This window comes from Anoplolepis gracilipes, chromosome 6 (genome assembly GCF_047496725.1).
Source record: "Anoplolepis gracilipes chromosome 6, ASM4749672v1, whole genome shotgun sequence".
Lineage (NCBI taxonomy): Eukaryota > Metazoa > Arthropoda > Insecta > Hymenoptera > Formicidae > Anoplolepis > Anoplolepis gracilipes.
In genome coordinates, this window is record NC_132975.1 from 10,341,578 (window position 1) to 10,356,317 (window position 14,740).

The 14,740-nt window shown below is 33.2% G+C and overlaps 1 protein-coding gene across 5 annotated transcripts in view; it reads right to left on the reverse strand.

Moving 5' to 3' along the window:
* Positions 1-1,445: 1,445 nt before the first annotated feature.
* The window catches only part of LOC140666435 (protein kinase C-binding protein NELL1), a 67,025-nt gene continuing 53,730 nt past the window's right edge, over positions 1,446-14,740 (reverse strand). For 2 of the 5 annotated variants that reach the window (XM_072893594.1, XM_072893591.1), the window contains 3 exons: positions 14,441-14,683; positions 10,962-11,011; positions 1,446-8,492 (listed from right to left, as the gene is read on the reverse strand). In XM_072893594.1, the coding sequence (XP_072749695.1) occupies positions 7,712-8,492; positions 10,962-11,011; positions 14,441-14,683 (1,074 nt within the window). In that variant the 3' untranslated portion in view covers positions 1,446-7,711. Of the gene's footprint in view, positions 8,493-9,760; positions 11,012-14,440; positions 14,684-14,740 lie in introns of all 5 variants that reach the window. The other 3 variants (XM_072893592.1, XR_012046755.1, XM_072893593.1) reach the window with 3 other exon arrangements.

The window sequence follows — 14,740 nt, forward strand, 5'->3', positions numbered from 1 at the left end:
TTATCTGTTTAAAAATATCGCCTTACTAGATGAATTTATAAATTCCTAATCCAAAGAGGCCGATATAGTCTTAGATGTATTTTTCAATATGAGGTCAATATTTGGTATAACTTTATAATCAAAATTATTATTCGTTAAAACTAATTGACTCAAATGTTTGATTCGTGTTATTTAATTTCAGAATATTTTACATTGATTTAATTGTCTCTTTTGGTATGAATTTTTTCTTTAAAAAATTACATTTTTGTGCTAATAAATAAATCGAAATAATTATCGCTATAAATCAATTGAACTTGATTGTACATATATTGATTTTTACAAAATCTGTTTTTGATTAATGATTATATATACAAAGAATAAGGTCATGAAATCGTCCGAAAAAATCTTTTGCACGATGCATTTTAGTTCTGGCAGCGTTCCTGAACTTCTTAGTTTGTGGAATAAAGAACTATTTTGTTTCTAATGTACATTTTTTTCGATAAGATCAATCTTTGTTGATTATTCATTAATTTTATTAAGAAAGTATGTAGCACTAATAGAATAATTTATTTTTATTGTAAATCTTGATTCATCGATAAACGCTTCGCCGAAAATCATTTGATGTTTATTCTTATATGTATATCGATAATATATTAGGTCATATTCTACTTAAATTGTAATTGAGTATTATTCGAAGGGCATAAGGCAAGAAGAATAAAATCCCTTTTTTATATAATTATAATTTTCTTCGGATATAATACTATATAAAATAAACTCACAATATGAAAGCCAATTACATGAAAAAAGTTAATAGATTTTAAAACATTCAACTCTTATTATGTCGAGTAACGTATATTTGATATGTTTAATAAATTATGTTTATTAATATTTAATATTTAATTATATATATATATATATATATCAGTGATATGAAGAAAATTTGATAAATCTTGCGTAGTTAAATGATAAATCATATAGTAATAATTATAAGCAAACTAAAATGTTATCAAATATTAACAGAATATGACATTACAAATTATGGCATCAAATCACGCAAGTTCTTTAATTATGGCAGACGTTGTGTTCCGAAATTATTGAAACTTCTCATATAAATCATACAAATTGATTTCATTATATTAAATGATAATTTTTTCTTACAAATTTTTTTACTAATATAATTAGAAGATAATTTTACAAGTGGACTTTAGTTCTTTTACCTGTGCCCTTTACGATTACTAAACGCCAGTCATAGTCATCCTCGCGCTATTCAAATCAAAAGCATCGCGCCAAAAGACACGATTAGGAAAAAATCGAATTTTTTCAATTAAAAAAAAAAAAAAAAAAAAACCGTTTTTACAGAAAATGTAACACGGAACGGGCAACGAAAACATGCTCTTAGACGCGGAAATAACGTAGCATAATAGGCAACGATTTTAATGCCTCTTCGACTGTTCTTCCTTTTTCCCATCGTTTGCTCCATACGTGACTTCGTACGTTTAGTTCTATTTTTACTTAATTTCGTTCGTAAATAATTAGATCATATGATTAATAATTTTCTATCTTTCCGCGCGCGTGCGCGCCTTTGAATACGTGTATATGTGTGTGTTTAATTAATTATATGTTCGCGTTCTTCCTAATATAATACTATAACATTACAGGACTATATACAATCAGAGTAACAGCGTTATTTATTGTTATTATTATTTTGTATTAATAATATTTCATTAATATTATATATTATTATAATTATTATACTCATTATTATTCTTCTCACACACACGCATCTCTAATCTAATCTTTTTTTTTCATTAGATCGGCGCGCCCGCGTCCTGTTACTTATTTATACGAAGTGCTTAAGGCGCAAAGTATATAACCCGTTGTATCCTATTGTAAAATTCGTTACTAGGATGCGAAAGTTCGAGAGATTTAACCGTAGGCCTTCTCAGGCGGTTCAATTGTTTTATCGACGACGCACATGCAATTACTTTGCGTGCTATTATTTAATAAAAAAGAAAAAAAACATAAATTAAAAAGAATGGAACAAACTCTCTTTTGTAATCTATTATTTGCTTTGTCAGAAACACTAGTCGAGTTTTAATACATCTTGATTTAATTAAGATTCATCTAAGAAAGCTTCTTGTAAAATCTTGCAAAAAAAATGTTTAAAACAAGTGAAATTATCTTACTTTTCCAATAAATCCATCAGTCTTTCATTGACTGTTTCAACTTTGAAAAAATTTGACTTGGGATATATAATGGACCACTAATTTTTAATCATATCCATGTGTTTGTGTGTCTGTTTTCATGTGTCGCTTGATGTCGCTCAATTTTTCTCGGCTCAAATTTCTCCTTGTTTTATTCAACAATCATATCATCTTTGCATAGTTATTTCTTTTTTTCTATTTTTTTTTATCTTTCTTTCTATAAGAAACGTATGTCTCCCACTTTTTTTCGTAGTAAACTGAGAAAATTTTTATAAGTGCAAAACAAATACACATTTTAAAAATGTGACATATTTTTAAAATGGCACTTGTAATTTTTTGAAATGGCTACAATATTTTTTAGTTTTGTAATAATTTTCAATTATTTTTAGCTATTTTATTAATAATTATTTTTATAATTCTTTGATAAATAATAAGTCAGACAACATAACACAAGCTGAACGAAAATAAAGAACAAAATGGACCAAAATAATAAAAATATTATTAAATTAAATAATTAGACATTAAATATAGATTAAGAACGCTAATTAGGCCAATTATGGCTATAACTGTGACTTTAAAATCTGTACATTATAATTTCTAGCTATTCGTTCCGACAAATTCAACAATATGATCGATTAGTCGATTATTGGCATCATGTCACAAAAACTACATAGAAGATGTGCAAGACTTTCAGTAAATATTTCAATGTCTTTCCATATAAAAAAAAAACTCTTGCAACATTTTGCATTTTGTGCCGTACTTACGATAACTTGATAATACTCCAAATTTGCACCATTTTTCAAAGATTTCGAACATGTTATCAATATGTATCTATTGTCAATTTTGTATTGTCACAAATAATGTGGTTGTTGAAATTTTTTGATTTAGTATTTTTTTAAACTACTCAAACATTTCTTGAAAATTCTCTAAATATTTAAACATCATGATCAATATTTTATTATTTTATTACAAGTTACAAAGCTGATAAATTGGAGCCGGAGAAATAATGGCAACACATGTTCTCAAGTTTTTTCTTTTCTTTTCTTGTCATATAATTGTCCGTCTATCCACGACGAGACATAGTAACATCACTTCGATTCAATTAGTCGATTACAAATTAAGCGATGTTACTATTAAATTATTGCACATTGAACGAACAATTACCGTTGAGTCTTCATATACTGCGTGAGAGATTCTTTTCTTTTTTATAAATGTAATATAACGATTTGAAGATTCACATGTCCTACTTAATTATGAATTAACGCGCTTCTCTTTATACGCCCCGTCCTTTTTTTCTATTATGTTTCCATGTATACGCTCATACATATCCTCCGTGCGTGTGTGTGTGTATGTGTATGTATATAATTCGTGTATTTATATATAATTATAGAATATATATGCAGGATGTCCCGCATTTTTATCATATCTTCTTTCTGCAAATTGATAACTTTAGCGCTCTTTTTTTGTTAATAATGGCAGATTGATCAATAATTTTCAAATTATAAAACTTTTAGTAAATAAATATTTTTATTTTATATTTAATATTAAGTGGATTTATTTGAATAGAATTTTAATTAAAAAATTATTTTATCATAATATTTAAAAATAAGAAATATAAAAGTTGTTTCAAATTGATCAAAGAATTCGTGGATGAAAGAAACTAGCGTAATACTAGTGTGACATCCCGTATGCAAAACAAAAATATTTATTTATTTATTTATTTATTTCTATATAATATTAATATATATTAATATTATATATTTTTATTGTATATATATATATATATATATATGTATATATATATATATATATATGTTTCTCTCACATTAGTGCCTATTTATTGTTAGTTAAGGAGGAATGTAGTCGTAGTGGTCATGATAAGTTGAGCGAGATAAAGAAATTATTTAAGCCAGCCGGCACATTTATTATCCGTTATCCGACCGATAAATATATAACGGAAAACCCCATAAATTTTCAACTTGGTGAAAAAGTACAGTTTTCCCGTGCTCTTGGAGTTCAACGTAATTACGATTAGCTAGGCCTTTCTTCATCGCGCTTATGGCTAAGATTATAAGTAGTTCTAAATGTTCTCACATTTCTCCTCATCTTTTCAGTTATTTCGGTTATAATTAACATCGCTTAGGCTATTGCTCATAGGCGAGTTGCTTAACTTCTGATCTGGTTAATTATTTCAGTACTACGTTTGAATCATGATAATATCAGATATTTATTACAATGTCCGCCTATTGACAGCGACATCAGCAACCAATTCGCGTTTACGCGTCGATGCGAGTCGTGGATATTCGTGTTTAGGATCTTGACGAATTTTGATTGCTCTGAGATGTGTGAATGCGTAAAATGATGCGGCAGTGAATAATATATTAATGACAAATCGCTGAAAGAAAGAAGAGAATAAATGATATTTTAAAGAATCGATACTTCTAAAATTATCGTTATAACTCGTTATATATTAAATAAATAGCAATAAAATGAAAGAATTTTCAATATTTCCAATATTTATCCAATATATATACGCGCAATCTTGTGAATTCAATCTACAGTCGCACGTTTTACTACGAAAATCATCTGTCTTATATTTAACTTTACAAGAATCAACCGCTACACAAATGCACACTTTGCGAATGGGCGAAAATGCTGAAGAACCACAGTCTTCGTGAAACTTAGCATCGAGAGGATTAATTATTCAGACAAAAACTTTTTTAATTCGTCGGTTCCGCGAACTTTAGGCCACAAAACGCATGTGGGGAAAAGTCTAGCTTAACCTTCCGTACGCGTCGGAGCGTCGGACATACTTGATTTTTATCTCGCGAGGACAAAAAGAGCCTACAAAGGGCCGAATCTTCCTCGGTAGCCTTTTAACTACAGTATGCAATATATCTATAAAATACGCTCTTCCTATTGACATTAATTGCATTCAGCAGAAACAACTGTTGCAATGAGTAACCGTAAAAATAAAAACCGGGCTTTTTACTACCGCCACACTTTGTTTTTTTAGTATCTTAACAGTGAATTACCACGATTACCATGTAATGATCTTAGCCAATTATAAAAATTATAAATTATCAATTATGAATGATATAAATTAGATACAATTTTTTTTATCGCCACACTGTGAGTTACAAAGCCACTGTGTCCCTCGGTATTGCAATTCGACACCTCGTTTGAGCGCCGTGAATCGAGCATAAGTTCGTCTCCTGCAGGATTACTGAAGGATAACGCGGAAATCGAATCGACCCGAATACTTAGAAGATAGATTGAATTCTCTCAAAGATATAGAGTCGCGCCTATCCTATTTAATTTATTCCTTAAATATACTCTTTCAAGCGTAACTATTTTTATCGTCAGATACGCTACGATGATTGTATATGCTTCGGGGCCTCATATCATATTGTCGCGAGATATAATCTTTCAGTATAATATTTCTAGTGTAGGTAAAGTCACCCGCGATGTCATCGGTCAATTGACGATTTGACAGTCGACGGTGTATTCGGTTAAAGATATCAACAGATTCGCAGGAATCGCTCATATATATATATATATTATAATACACGGTAGAATATAATACATACGTTTTACTTTTATATATATATATATATATATATATATATATATATATATATATATATATATATATACGTCACTCTCTGTGCTTCCTTCCCCTTATCGGGAATCAATTCCTTACGACAAACATGTATATTGTCCCTGCTTCTCCGTCATTTACGTACATACATAAAAGTGTTTACGTGGTTTAGCGGAACATCAACAATTTACTTTATAAGGCCCAAATATTGTGCGCTACTTGTTCAATCAAATACGCGAAAGAAGTTTCTTTTTTTTTTTTTTTTGTTTTTTTTTCTTTTTTGTGTGAATCTGCGCCCTCGGTTCGTTCGATCATGCTCGATCCACGGAGGGCGCGTGACCGCTTTGATCGATAATCAGTGCTAAAAACCAAAATTATCAAATAAATGCTAAAAGTGTAATTTAATTCATTAATTTGTAAAATAAAAGACCTTTCTGTTTCGAAATTTTAAAAAAAATTTTATGGTTACAAGAAAAATTATTATCAATATAATGATTTATCAATAAATTATACTTTTCTATTTATTACATATATCCATCTTGTTGCAATTTTGATTATGTGAAAGTATAACATATTATTTGCATATAGTAATAACGATAAGTAATAACATTTTTTGCATTTGGTGTAATTTAATTGAAAACATGAATTACAAAACTCACAATAATTTTTATCATTACTTGCTGCGTATTTTATCTTATATCAAGTGATAAGTAGTATTAATGCAACATTAATTTTCTTTAAATAACAGTTTTATTTTTTATTTGTAGAATAATAGTCACACTTGTAAGAGAAACAAATTATTTTTGTAAACTAGGTGATCGTTTTTAAATGTATATTGTGTGACATGTTATATGAGAAAAACATCTCCACTTTTCTGACTTACTTTTTCAGTCATTCTTATGTAAATACTTCACCTTATTTATTCTAAGTTCACAATACTAAAAACATTCTTTTGTGTCATACGTATTCTGAGAGGTACAGTTAATAAAAGGATCTTAAAAGTAGAAAATAAATTTAAAAAATTAATATCTCGATGTATACGATAAGAAAATAATCATTATTTATATATGCATGTATTATGAAAATAATATGAAAAGGTGATCAAAATGCATCAAAGATTTAACATTATGATGGGATTTGCATAATGGTTCAAATTTTTGCATTTTTTAATTTTCAAAGTAGAATCTACTGAAGAAATCTCTGATACTGAAGAATCCCTTTATAAAAACGTTCATAATATTCAACTCTAGCAGATAATTTAGATTGTCGAATAATGTATCGCTTTCAGTAGAAATTATAATTATATCAAGGACAAATCTTTGATATTGAAGATCTTCAATCTAGAAACAATCTTCGCACTGATTATCTCTCGAAGCCATTAGCGCCACTTTTCGACGCTCAGTTGGTAATTAAGGCGAAGACCACCGCAACTCGAGCGAGAGATTCAAGCGAAAAAGCGAACGTTCTGAACGTGCTCGTTATCCGAGCCGCAAGTCCGGCTCGCGGTTGTTCCGAGTCCGGATCTTGACAGTGTCAAAATCTTGACATGACTTTGTCTACTCGATCGCAAACGATACAGTATCTCGATCTTAGAATTAGAACCTGAAGCCTAGCCGGATTAGGTCCAAGGTTAGCGATGCCATCGTCGATCTAGCTGTGCTGACGAGACGTTGGCCACCTCTTCTCGAAATCATCAGACACGGAGACAGACTCCAGATACAGGAACAAATCTCCCTCGCAGCAACGTAGTGAACGCCGATTCTCCGCGAGCTTCGAGTGTACCATTGATTATCCCGTTCTTTCTCTTCGTGAGCTTTCATTTCTCTCCCTTTTGCCGACGATACAATAGACAAACGATGCGCGTTGAACTATGGGAGATTCTCCGGGATTTTCCCTCTAGAATGCCTTGTGTCAGATTTGTCCTTTCCTATCTTCCTCTAGATCCACGGCCCTCAAGTGGCGCTGTCGAGGACAATGGACTTTTTGTTATCTTTACGACGACCGACCAGCTGACGAATTTGCGCGGAGATGCTCGTGGACGATCGGTCGGTCTCTTCGATCGTTGAGGTAGCCATGACCACCGCGAGAGTTGGGGATGACGACGGGGACAACGACGAGGAAGAGGAAGAAACGGTGGCGACGCCGTGACGATTGACGGTGTTCGTCGACTGGCTGCGTCGCGATGGCGTCGATCTGTCATCGTTGAACGTCTCAAGCGGTGTCCTCGTCGTCGTCGCCGACGATGTCGTGAACCGTTCTGACGATGACGTCGATGACGTCGTCGAGTCTCTGACAAACTCTCGGTATCCCGTAGTCGACGATGCTTGTTGCTGTTGTTGCAATCTAATATCATGATAGGCTTCTCTCTGTTGAGTTCGCGACGTGGCAAAACCTGTTGCCTGATCTCCTCTGAGATCGTGAGGTTGCTCGTTGCTGATGTTGAAGGATGGCAAGTAGTGCGAGGGCGACGAGACAGTGGTGCTCGCGATGGAAGTGGTGACGACGGTAGTGATGGTGCGTGTAATGCCGGATGTGCCGGTGACCGTTGGTAGAGCTGCTTTCGGTGCACCGTCGACCAACGACTGGACCACAGAGTCCGATGGATGATGTACGAAAGACTCAGGAGCAGCGATTGGAGGCCGTTGTTGCTTGTCGTCACCCAGATCGCCAGCGCAGCCGTAATCGTAGCTGCAGCAAAGCTGCCCGTCCTACGAAGAGGTTCGTGGGAGATTGGGTTAGCCACGGCGGAGGGAATTAAAAGATTTTTCGTTGTTGATTTGATTCGCACACTTCGGGTTAGAAAGTCTTGGTTGGCGCGACGTACGAGAGAATGCGATAGTGTAGTAAGATACAGAGTACGTGACGTGTGTTGAAAACTAAAAAAACGCAAATATAAGAAGGAAATGAGTAGAACTTGTGTTTATCGAGAGTTAATTTGAACGAGTGTTTTGAATAAAAGAATGGAATATATTTTTTTATCATTTAGAGTTCTCCTTTGCAATAGTGAAATATTGCAATTAATATTAATATAATTAATAATAATAATAATTTATTTTCTAATTTTTGTCCATTTCAACTAATATATATATATATATATATATATATATATATATATATATATATATATAACATTGTGTGCGTTCTTCTTCTATAATATTATAACATTTTTTATTTAATTATTTTTGCGTAAAAAAATTTTATTTTTTAATAATATGAAAGAAAATTGATTAAATGCGCATTCAATAATAGCAAAATTTGTGTATTCTTCTAATATTTTAAAAAACTTTGTTTCTTATATTTTATATTTTCTTAAATGTTGGAAAGAACGCTAGCATATAATTTAAATAGCAAGTGGTGTTCTCGCAATCGATTGTCCGGCGGGCCAAGACTTTCCGACCTGTAGTGGAGAGGCAGGTACTTGTTCACATAGTATGTAATTCATTGTTTCGTAGAACAATACCGCATCAGTTCCGCCGTGGCGAGATAATAAACCAACGTGCAAAAATCCGACCCCCGTTTTACTTCCCTTGAAACTTTCCTTGCGATGTCCCTCGCACCCGTATCGGTGACGCCATTTTCTCTTTAGTATAAAGAGATGACTTGTAAGTGGTTACGATCACAATTACAGTAACTGTAAGGACACTCATGCTGACATTCGAAGGGGGGAGGGGCAAAACAATGAATTTCCATAATATGTCTTTGATACCTGGCGACAAATCTCTAAGTTTTTTACTACTTTCCGTTACGATTCTGGCGAGATATCTTTCTACATAATGTGCATATAAATATTTGCACATTACGTTATCAATATAAAAGTATACTTGAAAATAAATGTTTAATATTTTAATAACAGAGATTAAATACTTTAATAAGATTTTAGTTTAAACACATAAATTTTGAAATTATTTTCTTTATATGTAATTTTTATCTTGCCAGAATCGATGTTGGATAAATCGATACAAAGAAAGAAAGAGACCTCTTGGTGCTTCTATCAAATCTCGAATGTAGATCGGAGGAGGGTGCAGTGGAGGCTCAGGTGCGACAACGATTCGATCAAACAAATAAAAAAATAAGAAGAAAACACACTCAAAAAAAAAAAAAAAAGATATAGTCACGAATCCAAGACGCAGTCCGCGTATATGTGTTGTGTGCACATGTGTGTGTATGTGTGTCTGCCACCTCGTGCGCCATGCTCCTCGATCGACACGAGAAAGACCCGCCGATCGAACGAATTGCCTTCTCTTTTATCTTTTTGCATGAACGACCGTGCGTCTCAGAGTGTGTAAATCAAAAAATGACAGGATGTGATGCGCAACGTTTGTGAGGGAGAGAATAGGTGATAGAGTGCGTAAGGTGTATTGACACATGCAGATTTTGAAAAACGTGCAGTCGCGGCCGAGATATATAAGATAGCCCGTCCTATTCTCGCTCGATTCTTCGACAAGTTCGTTGAATGCAAAGATAAGGAACATGCAAATTGTTTTTTGTGTAAAGAGATTTTATATGTATTTATTTAAAAAAAAAAAAAAAACATTCGTCTATTTTAAATAAGAAATTAGAAAACGAATAAAAATAAATTAATTATCTATGTATGTGTATTATTGAAATGGTAAGATTTAAAGAATACAAAATGAACCAGGAGCAATGACGGTTATCTAAAACATCGATTAATCTGCTTAATAAATAATTAAATATTAAATTTCTTTGGCGAATATTAATTTGAAATCTCTTCGTTCTTAGATAAGGAAAGCGTCAATATCACGTCGAGAACATTTCTCTTTCAAACGCGACGAGATGCACATGCTACGTGCTTGTGATACATTTATATATTCATTATCGAATAATAATAAGCGTGCGACGATCAACGTAGTGATATAGGTTGATTACGGGTTCTAAGATACTAAAGAGAAAAAACGAACTAGTAGAAAAAGAACTACAGTATCAAGCGAGGATACGAGACACGAAGATATTTAAAAAAAGCAAAAGTATAAGAAAGAGAGAAAGAGAAAATATAAAAATCTAAACTTAAAAAAAAAGAAATAGGCAGAAGCAAGCGTGAGGAAGACTAAGAAAGCACTGGAGCACTCCGTTAGTCGTAGTACATTAATCGGCAATAAAGACAGAAGAGAAGAGGCAGGTAGTAGAGATTATAGGTGAGGTAGAAGTGACGTGATTACCGATGCACACAACACGCGCTATTGCTCACCAATTGGGCGCAGTACGGCACCTGCAAGGATACCCATTGTTAGGCTATATGAGATTAGTCAGTCACGGGCAAGGTGGCGGGGTTAATTTACAACAGCATGATCACAGGCAGACAATGTTTCCCCGATGCGACTTCCACCCTTCCCCTCTCCTTCTTCTATGTTCATCCCTTATGTCGCCCCCGCGTGACCAGGACCTCTCTGTTCGCCGCGCCGATCCATATCCACGATCGTCGCGGCTTAGAAGATCGATCCGATTGGCCCAGACGCCGGTAGAATCAGCCGAATTCCACTGCAGTGGTCCCCCGGCTAATCGTCGCCAATATCACGGATAAGATCGTACTGTTCGCTCTTGATTGAACGTTTGATGAATAGAGCACTGACGTCGGCGATCAGGCGATTCGATCGCGGATCGGATCGGCGGGGTCAAGATCGTGGTGCACCCTCGGTAACTGTGAGGTCAGGTCCGCTTTCAATTAATCGTCGCCGGACGATAAACATTAATAAAATGATCCATGCAGGGCCGACCCGAAGCACGCGCAATCGTGAGATCTCGATTCGATCTCGATTTGGCATATACGGGATGTTCCGGATTTATTTATGTTATCTTTCAGCCACGGATTTTAAGAAAGTATGATTTCTTGCTTTCAATAGTCGATAGATAGTAAAAAATTAGTTATCATTGAAACCAAAAGATTTTTTAGTATTGAGTTAACAAATTCAATTCATTTCATTAAAAGGATTTAATTCGTTCTTGGAAGATTTAAAAAATTTAATATTAAAAGTTAACATTTTTATAAACATTGTTTTTCTATTCGACATGTGTTAATAAAAAATTAACTTCAAGCTTCTTACGAATCTGAAAAATAAGTCGATAATTATGGAACATCCTGTATAATATTTTATCGTCACCCTAATATGATATCTAAAGAATGTTTTTATAAAAAATATAAAAATTTTTTTTTACGAATAGTGTACGTGTGTGTGTGTGTATGTGTAAACTTTCTAATCCTAAATTTTATATAGGCAATCTAACATTAAATTCTCTAAATCGTTAAACTATTGCTAAAATTATTTATCATAAATTATTTACTACTATTCACTTATTATTTCCGCAATTAAAGATTAACATTAACTAGAAATCTTTAAAAAATATCTATATATCATAGGTTTATATTTAGGGTGACAAAATATAGGATATCGATGGGAGCGAAGCATTTATGATGAAAAAGCGAAACAATGAATTTTTTTTCTCGACATTCAGAGTTTTCTTCGAGACTTAATCATATGTATGAAATTCTCACAGCCGTGGCAGTGTTCGATCGTCTATAGTTTTTAAATGTAGAGTTATATTTTCTCATAAGAAAGAGTATATGTGACATTTTGTAAGTGATGTTAGAATGCTGTGCAATCCTTTAGATATTTAGTTGACTCAATTAATTGCAGCAATTGTTTAATTTAGTTAAATCATCTTTTTCACATTTTTAATTTTGTTATTAGAGTATTGATAAAGTATTTTAGTTTTTCGTTTGAAAAGGCATCAAATAATTTTAAAAAATGATTAAAAAAAATTTGTAATAAACAAAAAATTAAGAGTAGGAGTTTCAAATAATCGTGATAGAACGAATTTTTAGGACTCTAGAAGAAGATAGAGAAAGAGAGAGAGAGAGAGAGAGAGAGAGAGAGAGAGAGAGAGAAAGAGAGTCATTGAATGTAATCTAATATACAATTTATTTTCTCTCATACGGAAGATGGAAACTAATGACGAACGCTGCCACGTGCAAGGCAGGCAACGAAAAATAAATGACATCTAGTTTAGACTAGCTTAGGGACGCCCCTGTATGCGTATGACAATGTATAAAAATATGTTTTGAATAATTTACATTGATGAGTACAGCTAAGATCGCATAGCGCGACGCAATATAATGCACACCGAGAGAAGATGCTGGTTAATAATTACTATAAACAGATAACATCAATATTACATCATACATTTTACATTAATATATTAATTTTTTTTTTTTTTTTTTATAAAATACAAAAATGAAGCGTTTCAGAATAGTTTCAGTTCAATTCGGTTAGTTAGATTCATGCGAGTGCGAAGTTAGATTTTTTCAACATATATCTTCTTTTATGATATATGATTCTTCTTCTCTCAGCAGACGGTTAATAAAATATCAGCGTTTAGCTTTGCGGATTTGTTTCGCGTGAATATACATCGCAGAAACAAACGGCATACTACGAAGAAAGAACAGTCAGTATGTACCTTGTATTATTCGAGGATTACCTACTGACGATACATAAAACAGAAAGACAGATAGAGAGTAAAAGGAGTGAAAAAATAAGATGATACGAATGCTTGTGTGTACGATTTCATGTATATATGGCGGATAATTTAATTGAACATATATATATTTTTTTAAGAAGAAGATGGAAAATATCATAAAATGTACGGGCGAATATTTATGATTTAGTATCAATTTAAAAAAAAAATGAATCTTTCATCAAATTTTGTATAATTATATCTCTATAAAATATTTTATTTATTAAAAAAATTAATACGCGAAATTTTAATACACAATTGTTATTAGTAATTTTATTTAAATATACTAGGAAACACGCAACACAATTATTCTGTACAAAAATGACATTTATGATAATGGAATGAATGGTAATTATCGTTTCAGAATCAGTCTAATATGAAATAAATTGAGGATGAAATTAATTGACACAATTTACATCGATGCTCCGCCATGTATATATAAGTGTACATATTCTGCGATAGACGCCTGTCGCATAGCAATTATTTTACGTCTTATATCGGCATAATACAGCGAATGCAATTGAATAGGCATATGACACATCCACGGCTAAATTGAGACAATATTTCATTTCATTTACTGACCTTGAGCTTTTGAATTCAAGAGAGAAGAAGGCGCGATGGATACGTAAAGATCTCGTTAGGATAGTTTTGATTTGTTCTGTATTTAAATTTTGTCACCTTATTAATGATTCAAAAATCCAAATTATTACATACACTAAATATACGATTGATTAATCTTATTCGAAACACAATTCTTTTCAGAAAGCGTAGACTAAAAGATATAATCTTATTTTGTACACATAATTAATTATTACGTGTCACACACATATCATATAATATATATATATATAAAAATATTTTTTATATTACAGAAAAAAATTAAACAAAAAATTACAAAATTTACAAAAAGATTTTGGAGGATATAAAAATTTAACTTTGTGCGTGACCATCCTTACTTTTCTTTTGTATCCGCAACGCCGTCCTTTTCCGATAAATTTCCCTACCCCCTTCCCCCCTTCCCCCTTATCCTATTCGTGTCCGTCGGATCTCATATGGGACCGGGTCAAGGACCGACGGCGATCGTGGGTCCTGCGACGTGACGGATGACACGGTTGATCCTCCTCCTTACCTTGCACTCGCACGTGGTGCACTTGTCGTGGGGGTCCTGCCAGGAGCTACCGCTGTCGTGAACGATGCCAGCGTAGCTGCAAGGTCGGGGATGACTAGGAACCGTGAGCATGGTGCCGTTCGTCGGCACCTCTCGTGCACAGGGATCGTCCTCGCAACGGGGACAACAATCGCCCTCCTCGGTCACGGGATTCGAGCAGGTTACCGGTGGACACTCCATCTGCCAGCAGTCTATTTCGCCGTACTACAATAAATTACACCAATTTTAGAAACAAGAGATAGTTGTATTTCACAAAATCTT